Genomic DNA, 24381 nt, shown 5'->3' with positions numbered 1-24381 from the left:
CATTGAGTGGACTCTGAACAGGGCTTAAGGATGGCCGGAAGCAGTGCCGGCAGGGCATAAAAGGAGGACTTAGAGCATGGAGATGCTGTCTCAGGCTAGCCGAGGGCTGCGCTTAAAGGGTCCCGACCCCCACCCCGGACACACAGTTCTAAGGGGTGCCCCGCTTGCAAAGAAGTTCTGGCTTGGAGTGCCCTGAGTGTCCACACTGGGCACATCACACCACTCGGCCATCAGCCCGGCTGCACTTGCCGCAGGCTGCCATCTGGGGAGAGGGAGTAATTGGGGGGCTGCAGGAGAGCTTCCACCCCCAGAAGCCCGCAGAGCCAGCCCAGTCCTCCCCATCGGGGGCTCGTACCCCATTCCTCCCTCACCTCCTTCCACTTACCCTTCCCTAGCCCCCCTTCTTATTGATGTACAAAATAAAGATAACGTTTCTTCCAACATTGACTCTGTCTTTATTGAAAAAAACTGGGGGAGACTGGGAAAAGGAGGTGGGAGAGGGGAAGAGAAAGGCTGGGAGAGGGGAGGGCAACTAACATGATCAGGGGTTGGGAACAGGTCCCAGATGAAGAAAGGCTACAGAGACTGGGACTGTTCAGCTTGGAAAAGAGGAGACGGAGGGGGGACAGGATAGAGGTCTCTAAAAGCAGGGTTTGGGTGGAGAGGGTGCATTCAGAAAAGTTCTTCCTGAGTTCCCATAAAGAAGGACTAGAGGACACCAAAGGAAAGGAATGGGTAGCAGGCTTGAAACTAGTAAGAGAAAGTTGTTCTTCTTGACAAAGCAAATAGTTAACCTGTGGAACTCCTTGCTGCAGGAGGCTGTGAAGGCTACAACTAAAACAGAGTTTAAAGGGAAGTGAGATAAAGTGATGGAGGTTGGGTCCATGGAGTCCTATTAGCCAGAGGATAGGAGTGGTGTCCCTGCCCAAAGTTTGTGGAAGGCTGGAGAGGGATGGCACGAGACAAATGGCTTGGTCACTGTCTTCGGTCCATCCCCTCCAGGGTTCCTAGGGTTGGCCGCTGTCGGCAGACAGGCTACTGGGCTAGATGGACCTTTGGTCTGACCCAGGACGGCCATTGTAAGCTCAGGGCTCAGTGTCGGGGGTCTCAGTGGACCCCCTTGATTTTCATGCACACCTGGTCCTGGGTGGCCAAGCTGGCAGCTCTCCTGCCCTAGACGGCCACTTTCCTGTGCCTAGTGCGGAGATCGTGGACGAGGTCCACGATGTCCGCACTAGCCCAGGAAGGTGCCCGCCTCTTGCGGTCCAGGGCAAGCTCCCGGGAGCCGCCAGCCTGGTCCCGGCAAGAGGGGGTGGGCTGGGGGGCATCGGGTGGGTGGCTCTGTGCCATGCCAGGTGCAGGGTCTGCTAGCTGGGTGCTGGCAGGCTTGCACCTGGCACAGGCACCGTAGCCAGCCCGTGCCCCTTTAAGGGGTCCGGGGCCGGGAGGGGGGCATAGAGTTTCCCTGGTGTTGGCCAGAGTGGCCACCAGGGAAACCTGGGGAGGACTAGCCTCCCACTAGTTCGAACTAAAGGGCTACACAGCCCTTAGTTCGAACTAGCTAGTTCGAACTAGGCGTTAGTCCTCGTAAAATGAGGTTTACCTAGTTCGAACTAAGCGCTCCGCTAGTTCGATTCAAATTCGTACTAGCGGAGCGCTAGTGTAGCACCTATTAAAGTTAGTTCGAACTAACGTCCGTTAGTTCGAACTAACTTTGTAGTGTAGACATACCCTTACAAAGTATACTGGTAACTACTAAGGTCAACAGTAAGTATTAGAAGATTTGGGCCACTAATTTGTTTAGTTTTGCTAGCACAACTGAGCCTACCTGCTTAGGTGGTTAACCTGATAACTGAGCAAAATAAATTTGAATGTTGTCTGACCTGTTCAACGTTATATCCACTGGCAAGAGAGGCACCATATCCTCCAACAAACACTGCTCCAGGAAGGAGATAGAGATAATTATATTCTGGTGGGTCTGTAGGTCGTTTGAACATATCCAGCATTCGTTGTGTAATTAAGAAACCGCCTGTTGGGGAATATAAATTTGAACAACAGGAATAAGAAGATGGGAGTCCCTGTACGCACATTACTATAAATAAATTTAAAAAAAAACACTCCTGCATATCTGATGAAGTGGATTTTACCCTCAAAAACTCAGGATACTAAATATTTTTGTTAGTCTCTGTGGTGCCACAGGACTACTCATTGTTTTTAAAGTTACAGATTAACACAGCTATGACTCTCAGACTCTTGCAGAGTGAAGGTTACCTCTGGGTTTGCATTCTGCAGACCATTTGGTTGCAAATTTATCTAAATGTGGTTAGCACATTGTCTTCTCTTCTGTCTCTTGTAGAACTAACATATTCAGTTCTGTAACTCAGCTGCTTTGGTTTCTTTTAATAAGATTTTTCAGCACCAACTCTGCTCTGAACTCCAAATAGTCCCACCTCCCTCTTTCCTCTGAGGGCACATGGGATACAGAGGGACCACTGTAATCCTACAGTGCAAAGGGAAGTGGAGAGGAACCTGAGAGGCAATGCATGTGGCCTACACACCCTAACCACTACAACCTATGTTCCCCAGGGTGCTGGAAGTTTGGAGACTCAAGTAGGGGCAGGCCCTGGAAGGAACTGGTGGGTCTGGGAGCATGTGGTTCCATTGGTTATTCCACAGACCTGGAGAATTAGATGAAACAAGCAGCAGAGAGTACTGTAATCCTGAGACTGCAACAGAAGTCATGGAACAGCTCTTCTGCTGTCCCATGGCTTTAAAGGAAGGGAAATTCCTTCTTTGCTGCCCTGGCCTGAATGCCCATCCCAGTTACACAGGCTATGCAGCAAGTATGAGATTTGCCTGTTAGTAACCAGAAAGAGGAAAAGACATTTAAAAGCAATTATTGGGCAGAGAAAGCTCTATAAACAGAGAACAAATAGCATGTCACAACAGGAACTAATGAAATTTATTCACTGGAGGAAGAACTATCAGAGAGAGAAAGCAAGACAGACAACCGTGGAATTTGATTCAATGTTCTAGAAAAAGCAATTCTCTGGTGATATTAATTCACTCCTCTGGCCCTTTATTCCCAAAACATTTATCGCTCCAAAGTGCCATGATTAAAAGGCCAGCAGACTTCTTCCTTTGTTTTTCATCTTTTTAAGAAAGATCAAAAATAATTTTCAATTAATCAGGACTGATTTGTGCACAATGAGGGTATGTCTAGACTACATGGCTCCGTCGACGGAGCCATGTAAACTAGTTTACCTTGCATAGGCAAAGAAGCGGGGATATAAATAATCCCCTCTTCATTAAAATAAACATGGCCACTGCGCTGTGCCAACGTGAAACGAGGCTTACAAGGTCTGTTGGCAAAGGTTTACCCAGCCGACCGATCTGTGTCTACACTACCACGCTGTGCCGGATCAGCTAATTGTCGGCACAGCGCGTCGGCCATGTTTATTTTAATGAAGCGGGGATTATTTAAAGCCTCACTTCTTTGACTATGCCAAGTAAACTAGTTTTGAGAGGATAAAAGCATCAAAATAAGATTGGAAAGTGCTCGAATATTACATACACAGGAGCTATATAAGCACCATCCACAGTACCACATACTCACCAATTTCAAGTATTAGGTTGCTATTTGATTTAAAGATTGTTGAAAGCCTTAATAGCTATTCCCTTCAGATATTTTAGCTTTCCTAGGGGACGGCAACATTCTCAAAAAAAAATACATCTCTCCATCTGATAATAGAACTCTAATTCTTTACAAAATGGAGTCTGATCCAAGTTAAATTGGCACACATGTATTTCAGTTAAATTGGAAAATGGGTTTTGGCTTGCAGTTGTTTATAATGAACCTTTGGAATCTTGTTTTCTTAACCATTCCCCCTCTCCACTGTGGCGTGCGTGTACAATGGTTTGTTGTTATCAGGTTGCTCGCACATGGTGGGCTGCTGGCACAGATGTCTTTGTAGGCTGAAGCTTTCCAAGTCTGTATGCCTGAAAAGATAGACATCCATGACTATAATTAGGTGCCTATCTTTTCCCTTGATTTTCAGAGATGCTGAGTTCCTTTTGTCCTCACTGGGAGCATAAGGTGCTCATCACTTCTGAAAATTGGGCCCCTTATTTAGATGCTTTTTTGTTGTCTTAGAAGCATAATTATTGTTGTCTTAGATGCACTAAATACTAAAAATACTAGTGTTGAGATCGAGGAAGAAAATGGGTAAAACTTGATAGTGTTTACCCTTCATTGGGTACGGCTACACTGCCTCTTTTTTTGATATTTTTCTTTGAAGATGCTTTTTCGACATTTGGCCCATCTACACTGGGCCAAATGTCAGAAAAACCTCCTCCTTCATTTTGGAATGAAGAATACAGGGGCTTCCAAAAGAGCGCATTTGCTCTTCTGGAGAAAATAATGGAAGAGCAAACGCATCCCTGCATGCAGAAGAGTTTTTCTGGGATACCTCTCGTATCCTGGAAAAAGTCTTGTAGTCTAGCCATACCCACTGTGTTCTCTTAGGGTATGTCTGCACATAAAAATTAATTTGAAATAACAGCCGTTATTTCTAATTAACTTTCCTAGCATCTACACAGCCAAACCGCTATTTTGAAATAAATTTGAAATAGCGGAGCGCTTATTTCGAATTTGGTAAACCTCATTCCACGAGGAATAATGCCAAATTCGAAAAAAGCTAAATTGAAATAAGCACTGTGTAGATGCTTATTTTGAAATAGGGGGCCTCTAGCCCTTCCTAGGGTGCCCTGGTGGCCACTCTGGGCACAACCAGGAAAACTCTTCTGCTTCCCCCCCCCCACCAGCCCCAGAGCCCTTAAAGGGGTAGACTCTGGCCACAGTGCCTGTGCCAGCTGCAACCCTGCCAGCCCAGAGCCAGAAGTCTGTGCACCTGGCCCAGCATGAGCCAGCAACCGACTGGCACCCAGCCCTCCACCACTCCCCAGGAGCAGGCTGGCAGCTCCCAGAAGCCTACCAGGGGCTGCAAAAGGCGGGTGCCTTCCTGGTCTAGTGCGGAGATCGTGGACCTCATTGAGGTTTGGGGGGAGGCCTCCAATGTCCACGATCTCCGCACTAGACACAGGAACGCAGCCGTCTACAGGTGGATGGCTGACAGCCTGGCCACCAAAGGCCACATGCTCTGCCAGGAGCAGGTGTGTATGAAAATAAAAGAGCTGTGGAAGGCCTATGCCAGAACCTCAGGGGGCAGCTCCCAACCAGGGGCTGACCCGGACTCCTGCCCCTATTACAATGACCTGGACCACATCCTGGGGGGGTCAGATGGTCCATGCCCCCCAGGTGGTCATCGACCCTGGGGCAGAGGGCCCTGCCCATGACACCGAGGAGGAGGAGGAGGAGGACGTCCAGGAGCCGCAAGAGGCTGGAGGGAGCGTGCCCTGCACCCAGGACCCCCGAGCCATCTCAGAAAGCCTGTCGCCGGTGTCATCCGAGGCCGTGGAGGCCTTGACATGTGAGTGCCATCACTGTCCCCATATGCACGGGCGGGGGGGGGGGAGGAGGGAGAGGGATACCAGGGACTGTGCCTGTGGGCCTTGCTGACCATGGAGCATGCAGCAACCTGTGCATGTGCTGTGCCACCCTGGGCATGTGGCACATGACATGCTCCTGACCCCGGGGAGGGATGCTGCACGATGCCCTCCCTCCACAAGCCCCCTCTACACAGAGGAAGGGCATTTTTCCCTTTCCCTTCCCCCCACACACACACTATATACAGCACAGAGGCCAGCTCACACTCCGGGGATAGCAGGACGTGATGGTGCAGAGACCTGCTGTCCTCACCTTGCAGAGGGGGGTTGGGCTTCACCCACTGTGTCCCCAGGGAGAACTGACTACTTCTCATGTTTCTACACAGCTGCACCAGCTGCGAGTGCAGGGCGCACCACCCCTCCCAGGACAGCCTTCTGCACCTGAGCCCTCAGCAGGCTAACCTGGAACCAGGAGTACCACCAGCGGCAGCACCTGGGGTTACTGTGAAGGCAGGTCCGCAGCCAGGAGCACTGGGTGCAGGAAGACCTGCAGCTGCGGCAGGAGAGCTTGCAGGAGCTGCTTGACCAGGGGCATGCGACCACTCGCAGACCCTGGTGCAGAGATTGCTGCCTGATGCCGCTCTAGACCCTGTGGCCACCCCAGCTCTCACTTCCCCTCCCCCTTTTTCCTCCCCTACCTCCCCACCCGCCCCACCCTCCATACCAAGTCCCCTCCCGAGGACACCGAGGCCCCTGCATCCGCAGTGCTGGGAGACAAGTGGACCAGAAAAACCCTCAACCCTGAGCTTCTCCTCCTCTTGCCTCCCCCTTCCAACTGCCTCCTCCCAGGTTTCCCCCTCCCCTCTCCCACCCTCATTCCCCCCTCACCCCAGTTATGGTCAATAAAGAGAGGATTTTTTTGGCAACATATGTGTTTTTATTTTACATCAGGAAGGGGGGTTAGGGAGGGGAAAGTGGAAGGACATGAAGGTGGAATAAGGCATAAGGCACGCCAGGGAGACTTCACTCCTCTGGGCGGAAGCTCTCCCGCAGGGCCTCCCAGATACGGACAGTCCCCTGATGGGCAGCCGTGCAGGGCTGTGTGTAGAGGCCAGCCAAGTGGTCAGCCTCTGCCATCCAGGCTAGCAGGAAAGCCTTCCTCTTCCTCTCTCACAAATTATGTGGCACAGAACACGCTGCCACCATGTGCAGAATATTCCGCTCGGAGAGGTACAGGCGGGTGAGGAGGCATCTAAAACGGGCCTTCAACCAGACAATAACCCCTCCACCATGATACGGGCCCTGCCAAGCTTGGCATTAAAGGACTGTTGGGAGGGGTTGAGGTGTCCCATGTAGGGCTTCATGAGCCAGGGTTGTAGTGGGTAGGCTGCATCCCCCACCAGGCACACAGGCACATCCACGTCCCCGACCCTGATGTGGCAGTCGGGGAAGAAAGTCCCGGCGTGCAGCCTCTGGCACACGGAGGAGTTGCGGTACACCCGCGCGTCGTGTGCTTTATCGGACCAGCCCATGTTGATGTCCACAAACTAGCCCCAGTGGTCAGACACAGCCTGCAGGATGACTGAGATGTATCCCTTCCAGTTGATGTAGAGGGAGGCCTCATGGTGCAGGGCACGGATGGGGATGTGCGTCCCGTCGATTGCCTCCACCCCCCCACAGTTGGGGAAGCCCAGGGTGCCAAACCCCTCCATGACCGCATCCACATCGGTGAGGTGGATGACTCTGTGGAGCAGCACTCTATTGATGGCCTTGATCACCTGCAGAGGGACACACAAAACCACAGTCACTAAGGTGCCTGGGTGGCTGAGAGTGCTCCTTCCCCGCCACTGCCCTGCACCCCCACTCCCAGGAGAAACCCCCCTTCCTGGCACAGTGGCCAGAGATTGCCATACCTGCATGAGCACTGCTCCGACGGTGGATCTCCCCACACTGAACTGGTTCAACATGGATTGGTAGCTATCTGGCATGGAGAGCTTCCAGAGGGCGATGGCCACATGCTTGTGGAGGGAAATGGCGGGCCTCATGTGCATGTCCCATCGCCACAGAGCAGGGGTAAGCCACTCACAGAGCTCGAGGAAAGTGTCCTTCTTCATCCTGTTGGTCTCCCCAGTGCTCCAGGATGATGTGGTCCCACCAGTCACTGCTGGTGTCCAGAAGCTAGATACGGCAGGGCACACTGACATCCAGGCACTGCTGCTGCTCCTCCCCAGCCCCCAGGGGGGGGTCAGGAAGAGGGCTGGGGGGTTGGGCTGCAGCAGATGCTGCCAGACAGTCTCCAGCAATTGCAGCCAGGCTTGCAGCAATGCATCCAAAATGAGCACCAGAGTGCCCAGGGGTAGCTCTGGCTCCATGGTGCTGAGTGCTGTGGTGTCCCGAGTGAGGGCAATCAAAACAGAAAGAAAAATGCTTTGCTGTCCCTCAGCGAGGTAAGCATGCAAGCCGGGAAAGCTGAGAACCGGCTGTCCAGGGGGGTCCCTTTAAGCAAAAGCCTCAGATAGCCTCAGGCAACAGCCACACAAAGTAATTCCTGACCTGATGCCCTGCCAGACCTGGTTCCGGCCGGCCTTAATGCGATTCAGCGTCCAATCAGTGTGGACTCACTATTTCGAAATAGCAAAATGCTATTTCTAAATGCTTTTTTTGTGTAGACGCGTTATTTCGAAATAAGTTATTTCGAATTAACTACAGCCCCTCTCTGAGTTACGAACGAGTTACGGACCAAACACTTGGCCATAACTCGATCTGTTCGTAACTCGGACCCCATTGAGTTACACTTGACCGTGCTGTTCGTAAGCACGGGTCGCGTTCGTAACTCGGGGACCGCCTTTACGACCGCTTCATGGGAGCTTTGGTTGTAAGTGCAAATGGTCGTAACTCGACCGTTCGCAACTCGGGGAGCGGCTGTATTTCAAAATAAGATATTTCGAAATAACGCTGTAGTGTAGACATACCCTCAGAGCAGAGGCTTTCCAGGGTAACTACTCACTTCTGCTACAGAAACTGTTACTCCTAACATAAGCCTCCACACAGACATTTACTTTTGAAAACCAAGTTCTTTGATTTAAGATTGTGTGCAAAAAAACCCATAGGAATTAAAATACCACTAGAGCCAAATTTTCAAAGGGATCTTTTCCTGGCCTCCAACTTAGCTTACAATAGAATCCAATTCATCAGTTTGTCTATTTCTTTGTCCATTCAAATGCAGACACAGAAATGCCAACAGACAAAATCTCTGGCGTGCAAAATGTTCAGCTTTGACAAATTATAATTTAATTCAACAAAGACTCAATCCAGATTCTATATCTGCAAATGTAGTGTTGGGCATGCATATTATGGCAAATGTAAACAGCATGTGTGTACACACATGGGTGGTTAAATGTCTCACAATCCAGTTTCTGAGTACCAATTCAGGTTTTTTAGGGTATGTCTACGCAGCAGGACTAACCTCAAAATAAGCTATGCAACTTGAGCTATGATATTTTGAATTTGGGCACATCTACACAGCACTTATTTTGAAATAGAGCACTCTTCCTCTGACTTCCCTTAATTGTGGTAAAATGAGGGTTACAGGAGTCGGAGTGAGAAGTTCTCCAGCGGGACATTTTTTTGACATTGTGTTGTGTTTTCGACATTATGTTTCGACTGTTTGTGTGTAGATGCATACTTTGTTATTTTGAGATAATGTGAATTATTCTGAAATAATGGTGCTGTGTAGATGTAGCTAGAGTGTGTGAAAACTGGCAAGTAGAGATTGAACCTCCCACATCTGGGATTCTCTGATTCAGCAACATCCGTGGTACTATAGGGCCATGGATGTTGCTGAACCAAAGAGTCTTGGAGGCAGGAGCAACACAGGGGCTAGGGAGCCTTGGCTGGGACAAGTGGCATCTGGGGAGCCACCTTGGTTGGGGAACCCCTGGTGTTAGCAGAGCATGGTGGCTGGGGAGCCCCATTCCCAGCTGGGGAACCCCTGATGTTAGTGAGGCCAGGCAGTGGCTGGGAGCTCCCGCCCCAGCCAGAGAACCCCCAGTGTCAGCTGGGTCATGTGACCGGGGTCCCGGCTGGGAATCCCTGGTTGCAGGGAGGCTGCCGGTGGCCAGGCAGCCCCAGCCAGGAACTCCCCAGTGGCAGAAGGCCTGGGGTGACAAGGCAGCCTCTGCTAGGGAACCCCGGCTGAAGTAAGGCTGATGGAGGCGGGTGGCTGGAATCCCCAGAGGCAGCGGGGCAGCCCTAGCAGCAGGGCGAGATGGCCAGGCAGTCCAGCTAGGGAACCCGTGGCAGCATCAGGGCTGGTGGTGGCCGGGTAGCTCCAGCTGGGAACCCTGGGGAACACTCTGTGGCAGCAGGGCCAGCAGAGGCCAAGATTCCCACCGGGAACCCTGGGAGACCCTGGGGCAGTAGGGTGAGGAACCCATGCCAAAGTCTGGGAGCAGTGCAGCCAGCAGGGGAGCACTGACTCCCTTGCTCCAGCAAACTCCCTGGTTTGGGACAGCTCTGGTCCCAAGGGTGCCAGTCTAGGGAAGTCTAACCTGTACAAATTTAGAAGCCATCATCCTTGGAAAATATGACCCAAAGAATTTCATCAATAGAAAACTGAGCTCCGCACTACAGGTTGTGAGATTCAGGAGAGTCTAGTGGGTTTTGTTGATGGATTTTGAATGTATTTTTGTCGTAGCTTATGGTTACAGTCCAGAAATCTGCACAACTTTGCCACGAGTGATTAGCAATTGGCATTCACAGAACACAGAAATGCCATGCACCAATGCATAGAAAAATATAACATGTCCTGTAATGTCAGCATACATAAGTGTTCATCATAAAATATAGAGGAAAACACTGCTCACCTGCAATATTGACAGAAGAAACAAATGCAGCTAGTAAGGCTAGTGTTTGAGGCAATGTAGCAGGAAAGTAAGATCCACCCATTAAAACCAAACCTCCTACAGCAGTAAGACCTAAAGACAACAGAATAAATCAATACTTGATGACAAAATACATACAAGAATTAATAAATAATTGATCTGCTGTGGAACCAATGAGAAATTCCATCTGGGAGGGACAGAAGTAGCCAAACAAGGGACCTTATGCAATCCACAGAACTTTCTACCGTATTGACAGGACTTTGTGTCCAGTGCTGATTGGCTGTTTGCTCCAAACCTCTTCCTCATTCTTCCTCACAGTCTCTTCACCTCAGCTTCACTCCACGCCTGCCCCTTACCCTCTTCTCTCCTTTCCTGTTCCCCTCAACCCTTCTCCCTTCACCTTTTTTATCTCATCCTACCTCCACCCTCAAATGATCATGTCATTAGCACGATGTTTGCTGCCATCACGCTATTATCTCTGTGCGGGTGTTCTAGCCTTTTCCTGATCCAGAGCCTGTCTGGTATACTGAGACTGTAAGCTCTTTCAGGCAGGGACTGTTTGCTACTCTGTATTTGAATAGTGACCAGCACAGTAGGTTGGTTGTCCTTGGGCACCAATATAATAAACATGTTTAATAATATCAGCAGGGCATTACTAAGGTGAAGTGGTACTGTTATGGTGCCACATAAAGTCCATCACATTTAAATAATATTGCAACATCTCCATCTTCTTCCTGGCGGGGGACGCTTAATCCCCCTTCTGTTCTGGCCCTCCCTTCTACTCCTTCCCCCAAAACTTTGTCCTGCCCTGCCTCTTCCTGCCCCTGCTTCATCCCCATCCTGCCACTTGCTCCTCCACGTGTGCCCATCCTCCCTCCTTCCCCTCCCTCCCAGAGCTTGAACACCATAAATCAGTTGTTTGTGGTGCTCAGGAAACACTGGGGGGGAGGGGAGTTTGTAAGTGCAGAGCCACCAGTGCATGAGAGGCACAGTGAGGGAACTTGCTACTGGAGGTGCTCTGCACCCACAAATTTTTCTCCTGGGGTGCTCCAGCTCCAGATCACCCAGGGGGTTGATGCCTATGATCATCTCCCTTCTCCAGGAAGCTTTCCTCCCCAGATCTCCCAGATGTTCAGGAGGAGGGTCCCTGTCGGATGAGGCAGCATGCTTCCATCACATCACCCTGCCAGAGCATTTCCCTACTGCCTCCCCACTGCTTGTAGCAGGGAGAGGCTCTAGCAGTAGGTCACTGAAAATAGCACTGTAGATGGGGGAGGCATGGATTAGCTATTTAGAGAGCCATGTAGGATATATGCGCTACAGCTTGGGCATGTCTAGGGCCCTACTGGGCACTGTTCAAACACAGAGCAGCACACAGTTCCGGCCTGAACGAGCTTACAGTCTGAATAGACCATTTCCACAGCTACTCATACCCATGCTGGGTATGCAATGTATGTCCTATGCATGTTGACATAAGGAGGATATGGGATAGACCTAGCCTATAAAAGAAGTGTGACTACACTTCCTCCTTGCCAAGTGTAGGGATTACAGTTGTGCCAGACACCTTGCCTTCTCCCTCCCACCCAGCTATAAAAGGGTCAGGTAGAAGCTGGCCTAACCAGATCAAAGCCAAAGGATGTGGAAAGCAACACAGCCTACCAAGTGTCTACAGTGATGCTATGATTGCCATGCTTCTTGTGATTGCCATGCTTCATGCTTAAAAGCCTCAGAGGATTCTTCCCCACCCTCTCATTCCTCACACAGGTATTTGCATCTGTTATATAAGTTTTATACTAATATATTGGCTTTATCTTTAAAAGGAATGATTTTCACTCAGCTCTTGGCTGAGTGATTCTAGCGAGAGTTCTGTGTGAGGAAGTTGACCAGGGATATAAGTAAAGACGAAAGGCAGCAGTGTCTAGAGCACTGAGCAAGGATTTGAGAGGCAGGAACTCCTGACTTCTAATCCCAGTTATAACATTAAATCATGCTCTGGCCTTCAGTAAGTCACTTTCCATTTTATGTCTCAGTTTCCTCACCTGTAGAAGTGTCCCAGCAGAAATTTTGACTCAAACTCTCTCATACTAAAACACACAAGAGAAGAAAGAAGTGCACTTACCAGAAATTGCATTTGTTACTGACATGAGGGGTGAATGCAGGGCTGGTGTGACGCCCCAGACAGTATGATAGCCAACGATTCCTGCCAGACCAAATGTGGTCACCATTTGAGTAAAAGCAGCATTAGGAGAAATAAGCCCCAATCCTAAAACACCTGTCAAGCCTAAAAAAAAAAGCATGTGCTCAGAGGATTTAAAAAGCAGCATTTTCTTTATTAATCATAAAATAAAAACAGAGCACAAACTTTGCTCTGTTTCAATGAAACTTTGCCAGTGACATCAATGGGAGTACGAGAAGGCTACTAGACATGCTTTTATACGCATCACTTTTTTTCCTTGTTTCTGCCACAACTAGAGTAGAATTCATTTGATCAATTTATCTGTTCTGGCCTTGGAATCCAGAGCTGGAGATGCCAACAATAAACATTTCTGAAATGCAAAATATTTTGCTCGAGCAAAGCACAGCAGCACGCTTAATTTTTAAAAATGGCATTGATTCTCTAATGGCATCTCACAATCTTCAATGCTCTATTAGGAAAAGAGACCACAGTGTAGCAGCTAATTATTATTGAAACAGGCAGACCACACAAATATTTTAACAATGTTCCATTTGTAAAAACTCTAATATCTTCTTCAGTACAATATGTCTTCTATGTCTTCTTGGCCATACAAACTCAAATTTCAAACATTGTTTTTCTCTAGGAAAAGAATGCATCATTGTTAGAGATTGAAATTCCCTTGTGTTTTTTAAACAGAGGGCTAATTTCTGCCCCATTCTGTAGCACTTTCCTACTTACATAGTTCCAGACCAATCAATTAGACCACCCTCTGAGCAGAGTAGTACTCATGAGTGAGGGTGACAGAATCTGGCTCTTAGCAGGGAGTGAGGGGGCTGCAGTTTTTGAAGTGCTAAACAGCCTGAGAAAGCTTTATTGAAATATTTAAACTTGCGTTTGGCAGCATTAATCAAAGAAAACAGATCACCACTATGGGATTATAAAGTGATTACACTCTATGGACAGTATCCAGTAATGAGTTTCTTTATAAGTTTATTACCCGGTGATGGCAAAACCACTGTGATGAGGCAGTATGGTAGGGTTTTTTGGGATGGAATTTGGGAAGATTTTCTAAATGAAAGCAAGTTCTTAGATCTTCCTCCTCCCCCACACCTCTTTAAAATCCATTCTCTTCACTGCCAAAAAATCCCTTTCTTTGGACTAATGGCTAATCCTTTTGTCGATCATTTATTTGGCACAAGATTTCAGAAGGTGAACAGCCCTCAGAGGTGTGTTAAGATGTTCTGTCATCACTTACATCAAAGATTATTTTTATATTAATTCTACCCTTGTTCTTTTCACAGAAACATAATACAGACAGAATAATGCAATACTATTTATGAGTGAAAACATTACTAGCTGAAATCAAAACCTTGCTATCTGATTTGATTTATTTTCCACTTTAACACTGTATTTTTCAAAGTATAATAACCAGAGCCCTGACAATGACATTTGGGAATCTATAGTGCATTAAAACCTGATCCTAAAATCTTTGAAGTCATTAATATTAAGTGGCTTTGGAACTGGCCCACAAACGATATCATATTGACTCTATTATCTATGCAGTTACAAGCAGGGCAGTATAGAGTGATTTAACATAGCATTTCAGAAAACTAACCTATACCCTACCATCATATTCCCCATTTTCTAGCCTCTCAGGCTACATCTACACTACAGGTTTTTTTCAGGATACCTCTGGTATCCCGGAAAAACTCTGCCGCATCCAGGGAACGAGTCTGCTCTTCCACTTTTTTTCGCAGAAGAGCAGATGCTCTCTTTCGGAAGCCCAGTCTTCCTCCTCCCACAAGGAAGAAGGGCTCTTCTGAAAGAGGAAGCTTTTCCAAAATTTAGCCCAGTGTAGATGGGCTAACTTGCATACCTTATTCCAATTATCAGTGTAGTGTAGACATAGCCCCATTCACATGGAAAGTAACAAGTCAGCAGATTATGTAACCTGTTCTGATACTTTTCATTTTTAAGACACCTTGAATAGCTCTAGTTCAGGAGATGGTTTTATTTCAAAGTAAATACTCACGCAGATTAAATTAAAGGCAAACAAATTGGATTGTGCAACAAAATCATTTTTACCTGCTGTGTAAACTCCAGAAGAGGTCATGGTTTTCCTGAATGGTGAAACTGATGCTTTTTTCTCAGCTTCTAGTTCGTGCACGGTTTTTTGTTTAGCAGGGTCAGGAGGCGGCATTGTTCTTGGTAAAGGTGCTGGAAATAAATTCTTGCCATCCTGTGACAAACAAGACAATGACTCTGATGGATTCCTGGGGTATCTTGGCTTCCATTATGTTAGGGTTGGATCCTGTGACATTTACTCATGGGAGCTGGCTCATTGAAGGCACTGGGGTTGCTCAGAGGAGGAAAGATACAGGATTTGGCATTTACTTTTTACTACACTGATGAAAGAGCACAGGTAATTTTATTGCAAAGATGCTTGTTTTGAAAATTTACATTTTAAAAATCTATATTGAAATTAAATAACTTTAGGGGTGAAATTAGCATTGGTTGCTGGATTCAGTCAGTGGAGAAAAAACACCTTTGGCCTCTCCATCCCCACGTTCATTGCAGCACAGCATCCGGCCTGGTATCTTTTGGGTCTATTATGTTTCTCCCTGTCAAATCCTGTCAGAACTACAGTTTGTCTAGTCTGGCACCCTTAGAACCTGACCAGTGCCAAACCAGAGAATTGTCCGGAGTACAAGAGGTCAATACTGTCTAGCAGCATTACAACACTTCTACTGCTTACTGGGCTCTTAGTGTTCTGTGCTGTTATTTAGCTCTAATTTATCCCTAATTATCTTCTGACAGCCAAGACTGGTGGCTATAAAGAAACTTTATGGGACCCCAGGAAACTTGGCCATACCCATGCTAAATCTGGCTAACTAAAATCATGCCCGACCACAGATGTTGACAGACCAGAGTGCCAGACAAGAGAGGTTCAACCTGTATTGATTTCAGCCTGCCAATATCTAACTATTGTGCATGTCTATGCTTTGGTCTAATCATACCTGAAGGCAAACATGGATCCTTGTGAATTCACCTTATCAACAGAACTACACTTTATATTCCATCCAAAATAAACATCCCCGCAAAAAAATTAGTTCATCCAAAGACATTTCTCTTGTTTGGAATCATCACAGTCAATACACAAGTGATCTTAGTCATCATTGAATTGCTTGGTCAGTTCCCTTGCCTCCTTTGCCACTGTGACAGGAGCAGAGAATTTATGAAAGGAGAGTGATTTCTACTGCGAAGACTCTGACGGTTGGTGAGGGGTAGTCGGATGCTTCAGAAGCCTATTATTGTCTTAAGCAACAGTGCCATTGTTCCTTGCACACTGGTGTGACTGCATCGCAGAAACATCCTCCAGCCCATAAAACTTTCCAATGTTAACGCTAATCGACATTATTTCAAGAACCACACACAGCTCATACTCCCACCCACCCATCTGACTTTTTGGCAGAAGACATCTTCTCTTGTTGTTAGTACATATTGATCCCAGAGCAAAAAGCCTCATCTGGCATTGAATTCATATCTCCCACAATCACTGAGTTAATGGATCAATCCTTAGTCTTGAATTCTTCTTTATGTATCACAAAATCAATGGCAATAACTTTCACTAAGCCATTTTTGCCCTTAACTACGTTAGTGCTTGGAACTTTTCAATATAAACTAACTATGTTGCACCATTATGAATGCTATAAGAGCTACCCACTGAGAAGATTTCCTGGACTGGCTAACAGGAACATTTATGTCCTTCGTAATACAATTGATACCCAATCATCAGCTTTTTCAAAATGTGCTTAAAACTCACCTTCATTACCATGGTTCCTCTAATGACATGATCAATAGTCCCATAATCAAAATTATCTTTTGGCTCAAAATGAAAATATTCTTTGTCAGGAGAAATAGCTTTTAATAATTTCAAGATGTTGTTGGAATACAGGCTACTGGCCTGAGTTGCCATTCTACTTGGCAAATCTGTATAACCAATGTGAACCACACCCTGATGAGAAAGAAAAATAAATATATGTTAGACCTTTTTCATGTATTATCTTGAAATCTTTTCATGCGTCCTCCACAGACCTGATGCATATTTTACAAATGCTAGTAAATCAAATTCACATATTACTGCAGACACTTCTTTCCAATGCTTTGTTTTACAAGTTAAAGGTTCTTTTTAAAACTAATGGCTTACTCTGATGTCTGAACAAAAAAAAAACAAAAAAACAAAAAAAAAAAATCAGCAATTTTGTCCGAAAGCCAGAAACTGAACAAGCTGGGAGGCCAGTTGGGAAACCATATGGTGCTTATTTTGAGAATAAGAAATCAAGTGCTTTTAAAGTTTGAAAACACCTTTTGTTTGTCTGATAAAGATCACATTGCACAACATGTTTCCCAGGTTAACTGCACTCCAATTAGTTTCAAAAGGAAGATATGGTTTTAGATACCTTCATTTTCTATTCCCTGCAAACACACAGAAAAGGGTAACATTTCCTTACCAACATCTCCCAGTATTATAGCTGAAGTGTACGGACTATTGAAAAGCAAATATTTCTATACTCTCAAAACAACTGCATATGCTCTATCTTAGATTCTGTGCCCTAGGTTCTTGGATTTTTTTCTTTTATTTTATCCTCATTATTATACATTCCATTATTAGCCATCTGGATTGTGCAGATGCCAACCTATCCCATATGTAGTCACAGGTGCTGGTTCCAACGCTCTTTCAGGAGTAAGGTAAAGGATACAATGTTCAAGTCTGGGAACCAATGGTGACTGGTGCCTACAGGAGGAGGGTGTGCTGAAAGGGCCTCCCAGAGGAACAGAGAGGGGGAAACGTGGGGACATCCTATTTAGCAATTAACATTTTGGCAGGGGCATAGAGAGGTGGAGCACCTCCCTAATGTTACCATGAGTCGCCTGTGATGGCAACCACAAACAGTATCAGTGCAAATTAATACTGAAACACCATAGATGGACTGCTCTTTGCAGCTGATTTTCCAGAACACAGCCACAGGCAACTAGCCCCTGTCTAGAATATTGAGAGGGGCTCTAGCAATGCTATTGAGGCTCTATGTCCCATTTCAATTGTTCATTTACAGCATCCCACCTTCAGAACTTGCACAATCATCTCCTACAGGGGGTTTGTGTGCTTCCCCTGCAGTGAAGCCACAGTGACCCCAAGTGGCTTCAAACATCAACTCCTTTCAAGGACAAAAGGTACAAAATTCTGAAGTTTAGAAAAAATAAAAAAGGATTAGAGAGAAACCTCATCTTGGATGGGAGGTGGGCTAGGGATAGTGGTCTATCATTGCTCTCTACTCAGAGAACAATTACACCTCAGGCATGTGATCTTCAAGAATATTTATTGTTACAGTTCAGGATTGTAACATTCCTGCTGGAATTAATGATTTTGGAACTATTTAGGGTGGAAAATTAAATGAACAGCTGCAGCACTGCATGGAACATTTATAGTGTCCATCCAACCTTCAGTATCTGAAACCCTAGAGTAAGCAGTTATGGGATATCCTGCTCCCAGGGAAAGCTTTCTATTAATCAAACAGAAAGATATTGGCTAGAGCTCTAAGAGCTGCATATTTTCCAGCTGTCTCTTCATTCTCTAATTCAGATTCTCATAACCATGAGCAGAGAGCTGCTCCTACTTTACATTTTTTTCCCACACAGTTCCCCCTTATATCTTTGTAACAAAGCAAGCAGGCATCACACTCCTGATGAAAAGGGGACAATGTAAGTCCAACTATAGCTAAACTACATCACTGGTGTAGCTTAAGTCGAAAGAGCTTATTTCGGCTTTTGGCATTGTTTACACACAAGTTGAGAAAGAGGACTCTTCCTCCAACTTCCCTTACTCCTCATAAAATCAGGGCTACAGGAGTCAGAGTAAGAAGTCTTCCAGCTTGGCATTATTTTGACATTATGTTGAAATAACTGCTTGCTGTGTAGATGTGGACCAAGTTATTTTGGAATAGTGTCAGTTATTCCAAAATAACGCTGCTGTGTAGACATAGCCAGAGTCTCCATACAGGAAATAGACTGGATCTGTTCAATCTAAGGAAGACCTTCTCCTAGCCAAATGCCAAGAACAAGGGAAGAAAAAAAATTATAGCATCCTGAAGGCTTCTCTAACTTGTACTTGCTGTGTAGTCACGGACTATGTTATTTTGGAATAAAGTCAGTTAGTCCGAAATAACACTGCTGTGTAGACAATACCTAAGGTTGTGCATGGTGGGTCATGTAGTCCAGCTAGGGAGACCAGACTATTGAGGAGAAAGAGCCTTGAAGCACCCAAACTACAGGAGGACCATAGCACTTCAGACAGACATAGATTAATGTGGAGCTGATCCAAAACAAAACATTTCAATTTGATTCAGCAAAGTGAAATACTTTAATTTAGAACAACCTGATTCCCAAATGAAAAATTGTGTTTGAATTTTCCTAATGAAAAATCAAAACATTTCAGCAAGATATACAATTTCCAATGGGAAATATTGATTTTATAGAGACCAAATTTCCCATAAAAAATTATTTCCATCTGGTTTATAGTAGGTCTTACTATAAGCCTTAGATAAACTCAAAGGATGCACAGATAGAGGGAAAAATCGGGTAGTCCACTCTGGAGACCCAGCAACTCAAGAAGGCAGTGTTGCCAGCTCTCAGAATTTTATCACGAGTCTCGTGACATTTAGCATAGTCTGTAAAATCCCAGCTGCTAGAAAAATGTTTCCACTAAAGACTCTCAGCTGCCTCTGAAAAAAGTAAGTTTCTTGCCCTGCTCGCTGCAGAGAAACACCTGAAAACATGAACCCTAAACACAAGGAGGCAAATAAAATCCCCCACAATATTTAATGTTTTTTACACATTATTATTTTTGGAGCCTGACTCCATGATTTTTCTCGACTTTGGGCTGGCCATATTGGGAAGGGGGGAAAGTGTCTTAATCTGGTCCTTTGTAACAATTCAGATTAAGTTTGTTTTAGCAACAAATAAATTACACCTTTATATCATTTTATGGTTTTACATTTTAGCTAAAATAGCAAATTCCTAGGTTAATATTGATGGTTCAACATTGTAAAATAGTTAAATTGACCGTTGTTAGTTTTATAAGTGACTACATAAAAAGAACCTCTAAGCCAAATTTCCTTCACTTTTACTATAGTCGGACATTGGACAGCTCTGCCGTTTTGTTAATAAAGCTCTGGAGATTAATTTAAGGGCATTTATGAATACGGTTATTAAAAACACTGTAACTATGCTTATAAAAATCACAAAGCATAAAATTTTCAAAGATGGAATGGTGTCTGGACAGTATTCCAATTTGTGGTTTCATTACTTGTGAAGTGAAAGACTCTGCTTTATTATCCTGCCACACAATAGTAAGTATTCATGACATACATGCAATGGCTTCAAGGAAACAAGGCCAGTTCTTTGTTACTAGAATGTTTCCTCAGACAACTGCAATATTGTTTCAATTTTATATACACTTTAACCATTACTAATAAGCATTGACTTATTCTACAGACCTTGTGAATATAAAGCTCTCCAGGATGAGTCGTTTCCACATTGCCACCAGCTTCAGATGCAAGATCCACAATTACCGAGCCATCCTTCATGGACTCCACCATATTTTTAGTGATTAGGATTGGGGCTTTTTTCCCTATTGCAAATTTAAAAAAAAAAAAAAAGTAAAAATCAACTAATTGTCATTATATATAGCAAAATTCTACCAAAGAAACTGAAGATGTGCAAAGACAACATCTAGTATGTTGTGGGTGCTGCTGGTAATAAATAATAAAATACTAATCATATAAATTAAGACAATTAAAAGAAGCCATGGTGGATAGGTCCATCAATGGAGGTTAGGTCCATCAATGGCTATTAGCCAGGATGGTTAGGAATGATGTCCTTAGCCTCTGTTTGTCAGAGGCTGGGAATGGATGACAGGGGGTGGGATCGTTTGATGAACTCTATTCTGTTCATTCTCTCCGGGGGCACCTAGCATTGGCCACGGGATATATGGACCTTTAGTCTGTTCTTATGTTCTAAGCCATTCTAATCCATGACATAAATATTAACTGGAGTCCAAACCAGAAGCTCTTATTCATAGAATCATAGAATACTAGAACTGGAAGCAACCTCAAGAGATCATCAAGTCCAGTCCCCTGCCCTCATGGCAGGACCAAGCACTGTCTAGATTATCCCTGATAGATGTCTATCTACCCTGCTCTTAAATTTCTCAGTGATGGAGATTCCACAATTTCCCTGGGCAATTTATTCCAATGTTTAACCACCCTAACAGTTAGGAAGTTTTTCCTAATGTCCACCCTAACCCTCCCCTGCTGCAATTTAAGCTCATTGCTTCTCGTCCTATCCTCAGAGGCCAAGGAGAACAATTTTTCTCATGTACAATTTCTATTGTATGCTCATGTTCATTGTATTCATATAGCTAACTGGAAATGTTCATACAAACATATAGATAAGTCTGTAGTAATCATAAAGCTGCACTTTACCTGGTATAAGAGCAGTGCTAACTATAATATCCACCTCTTTACATTGTTTGGCAAATAATGCCATTTCTGCTTCAATAAATTCTTTGGACATTTCTTTTGCATAACCTCCAACACCTTCTCCCGTTTCAGCAATATGCACTTCAAGAGGTTCTGCTCCAAGAGATTTAAACTGCTCCAGAGCTGGCAGCCTGCATGCGAAGCACAGAGATGACATATATTGGATTAAATATTGGATTATTGAACTTTGCATGATTACATTACCAGTTGCAAGACGACTGCATTTCACAAACTTTGTTACAGTCATTTACAGCAAAGAAACTCTGTATCTTAGCTTCTTCTACACTTTTTAATTGAACCAAGAGTTGAAGAACTTAATATTAATTATCAGTGAACTGAAAAAACACAGTTATATATCTGTTGTTAAGCCTTTCCATGTCTCAATGATAATATTTTGCATTATCCTGAAAATGGGATTTTGATGAAAACTAGAGCATGGATTTGAACGCAGCAAAATTGAACATGTGCAATGCTCAGGGCACATGTGCCAGCTGGGAATCAGCACTGTTTATGTGCACTGGATATTGTGTATGCACGTTTCACAGCCTTACCTCAGAGATGAATTTGGGACATTAGTTTCAAAGGCATTTCCACTGAAATAACTGAAAACAGGATTTTGCCCAGGATGTTCTATGCCAGGGTTGGCTCTTCACCCCTGAAAGTGCAGCTCGCAAAGCTGCCCCATGTGCTCCTACACTGTGTGCAAGGGAGCCGTCCAGCATGGCAAAATGGCATCAGCAAGATGGAGTTGGCTGTTGGGAGCCTGATGTGGCCAAAAAGCCTAACCCGTGCTTTTTAAAGGGTCAGCGTTTTTTTTTTTTTTTTCTTTTTTTTTTGGCTCAGCAACTCTGGCTGGTGGAAAGCTCTTCCCTTTTTGTGTGTGCTCTCAACAATTCTGGCGCGGCTCTTCGCATTTTTTCCGCTGCTGTTTCAGCTCTCTTCATTTAATGGGTTGGCCATCCCTGTTCTATACAAACCCAGAAATAGTATTAGGCTGGTATTTGCTGACCCTACCTGGTGTCAAATCCTCTGACAATAGCTCCCATTGCACGTGCAGCTCCTGCAGCAGCTAGCCCAGCCACACCACCACCAATGATCAACATCTAGAGAGATCAAACACATGGACAGTGAGCAAAGTGCGTTCTGTATCTTACCCCACTCCATGGTGTGGGTTATATTTCTTATCTTCAAAAGCACTTGAAGTCACAAGAGCATCTGATGCTACTAAATGTAAGTATTTCAACTGAGTTTCAAAACTTGTCAAAATTATGTAAGTACTTAAATAGCCCTCTTAGGGCATGTCTACACTAGGAAATTATTTCAAAATAACTAAATTCAAAATAATAATTTTCAAAATAAAAAAAATTGAAGGGTCTTCCCACTACAAGGGAGCCTCAAAATTAGTCCAAGGGCGGCTCTGTTATTGTGAATGCGCTACCTCGACTTAGAGCTCCAGAAGCACTGTGGAATAATTACTTCAAATTACTTTGGGGAACAGTTATTTCAAAATAGCAGCAGTGGAGCATCCACACTAACACTATTTTGAAATCAGTGTTATCCCCCAAGGAAAGCAGGAGTACAGATTTTGAAATAACCAGCCCGTTATTTTAAAATAGACACTCCACTTATTATTTTGAAATAACTCCCTAGTGCAGCCTAGAGATGTTAAATGTCAGTTAATTGAAAAGTCGATTAACTTCATGAATCCTTATCGGTTACTCAACTAGTTCATAGTCCCTGAGGGTGGAGCCAGCAGCTAATGTGCTTCAGCCCCACTCCTGAGCAGCCCCTTGCCATTCGGTGCCGCTGCCTCCATATCAGAGGCAGCAGCGCGGGATGCCAGGCGGGAGCTGGTCCACAAAGGGAGCCAGTTTAAAAACCAGCTCCCTTCACAGACTACTTGATACAGAGGCCCAGCAGTACTGGGTGGCAGGAACCCCTGCTCGGTGGAGAGGGGTAAGGGGAGGGGAATGGGCTGAGCTCCCAGACCTGGCACAAGCTGGAACTGCTTGCCCACCTGGCTCCTAATACACTTTAAATGCAGAGCCACAGGAGGTAGGTCCCAGACCTTAGGTGAATCAGGACTGAGCCAGGTTGCTGGCCAGCCTGCTAAAAAAATTACGGGTGTGGGGGGAGGGGAGGAGGAGAAGGTCTATAGCATTAACCTATACGCTTTTGCTCATTGGTTAATCGGTTAATTGACTATACTATTACATCTCTAGTGCAGACCAGGGCTCAGCATGGGGCGAGAAGAGCTGGTGGCAGCGATCTGCCCTGTGCAAGGTCTGATATGTACAAAATAAGATCAAGCTGGAACTGGTTAGCTATTTAAACCCCTTTTGTGAAACAAAACACAACTAGGACTCACCTTGCTATGCCAACAAGACTCAAAAGTTTCACTCTGGAGGAGTGGTGGAGGAAATAAGCCTGATTTAAATAGCTATTTGATCTGTTATAGTCTGACTTTTCCTCAAACAGGCATTCTAGACAAAATTCTGCCCTCACAATGTAATGTAAATGGCAACTCCAACTGAAATGGGTGTTTGAGTGCTGAAGTCAGTTCCCTGGTGAATAACAGGTTCTGTGTGGACATTATTTTCCTTAAATACACACACACACCTCTGACAAATAGCTGTCTCTAGGTGTGAATTGATTACATGCATTTGTAGCATTTAAATGACTACATCTGACCAAACATTTACCAAAACACTTAAAAAACCAAGTAAAAACAGAACTGGGGCCAAGTTCTCCAATAAGGCTATGTCTACCCTGTGCACTTTCCAGTGGCACAGCTATGTCGCTACACCAGACTCATTGTACAGGTACGCAGCATCGCTGCTCTTTGCCAGTAGGAAAGAGCTCCAACAAGAAGCAGTAGTTCTGTCAGCAGGAGAGTGCCTTCCGCCAACAAAACGTTCTCCACTGGTGCTTTTCATCAGTAAAATTGTGTTGGTTAGGGTGTGCTTTTTTCATATCCCTGACCAACAAAAGTTTTACCAATAAGAGTGCAGTGTAGATGCAGCCTCAGTGACAGGGGCACAACTCCCTTTCACCTCGGAGGCATTGCATTTATGTAAAGGAGAGAAGAATTTGGCCTGCTATCAGCCATAGGATTGCCAACATTATATTTAAAAATACGAGGCTGTTTTCTTAGCAACTTCACCTCACCCATCCTCCTGATTATTTCTTCTTGTATTATTATTTTTATGATGATGATGAT

General features: G+C 45.2%; 1 protein-coding gene across 3 annotated transcripts in view; it reads right to left on the bottom strand.

The window, feature by feature from the left end:
* LOC102453110 (NAD(P) transhydrogenase, mitochondrial-like) overlaps positions 1-24381 on the bottom strand; it is a 90323-nt gene that overhangs the window by 34675 nt on the left and 31267 nt on the right. For all 3 annotated transcript variants that reach the window (XM_025190703.2, XM_006135049.4, XM_075897170.1), the window contains exons 7-14: positions 22176-22264; positions 21105-21292; positions 20118-20251; positions 16388-16579; positions 14650-14803; positions 12508-12669; positions 10371-10481; positions 1884-2029 (exon numbers count right to left, since the gene is read on the bottom strand). In XM_025190703.2, coding sequence (XP_025046488.2) covers positions 1884-2029; positions 10371-10481; positions 12508-12669; positions 14650-14803; positions 16388-16579; positions 20118-20251; positions 21105-21292; positions 22176-22264 — 1176 coding nt within the window. The remainder of the gene's footprint in view (positions 1-1883; positions 2030-10370; positions 10482-12507; positions 12670-14649; positions 14804-16387; positions 16580-20117; positions 20252-21104; positions 21293-22175; positions 22265-24381) is intronic.

This window comes from Pelodiscus sinensis, chromosome 14 (genome assembly GCF_049634645.1).
Source record: "Pelodiscus sinensis isolate JC-2024 chromosome 14, ASM4963464v1, whole genome shotgun sequence".
Lineage (NCBI taxonomy): Eukaryota > Metazoa > Chordata > Testudines > Trionychidae > Pelodiscus > Pelodiscus sinensis.
The sequence above is the reverse complement of the archived record's forward strand: the minus strand, read 5'-3'. Positions and strand labels throughout refer to the sequence as shown.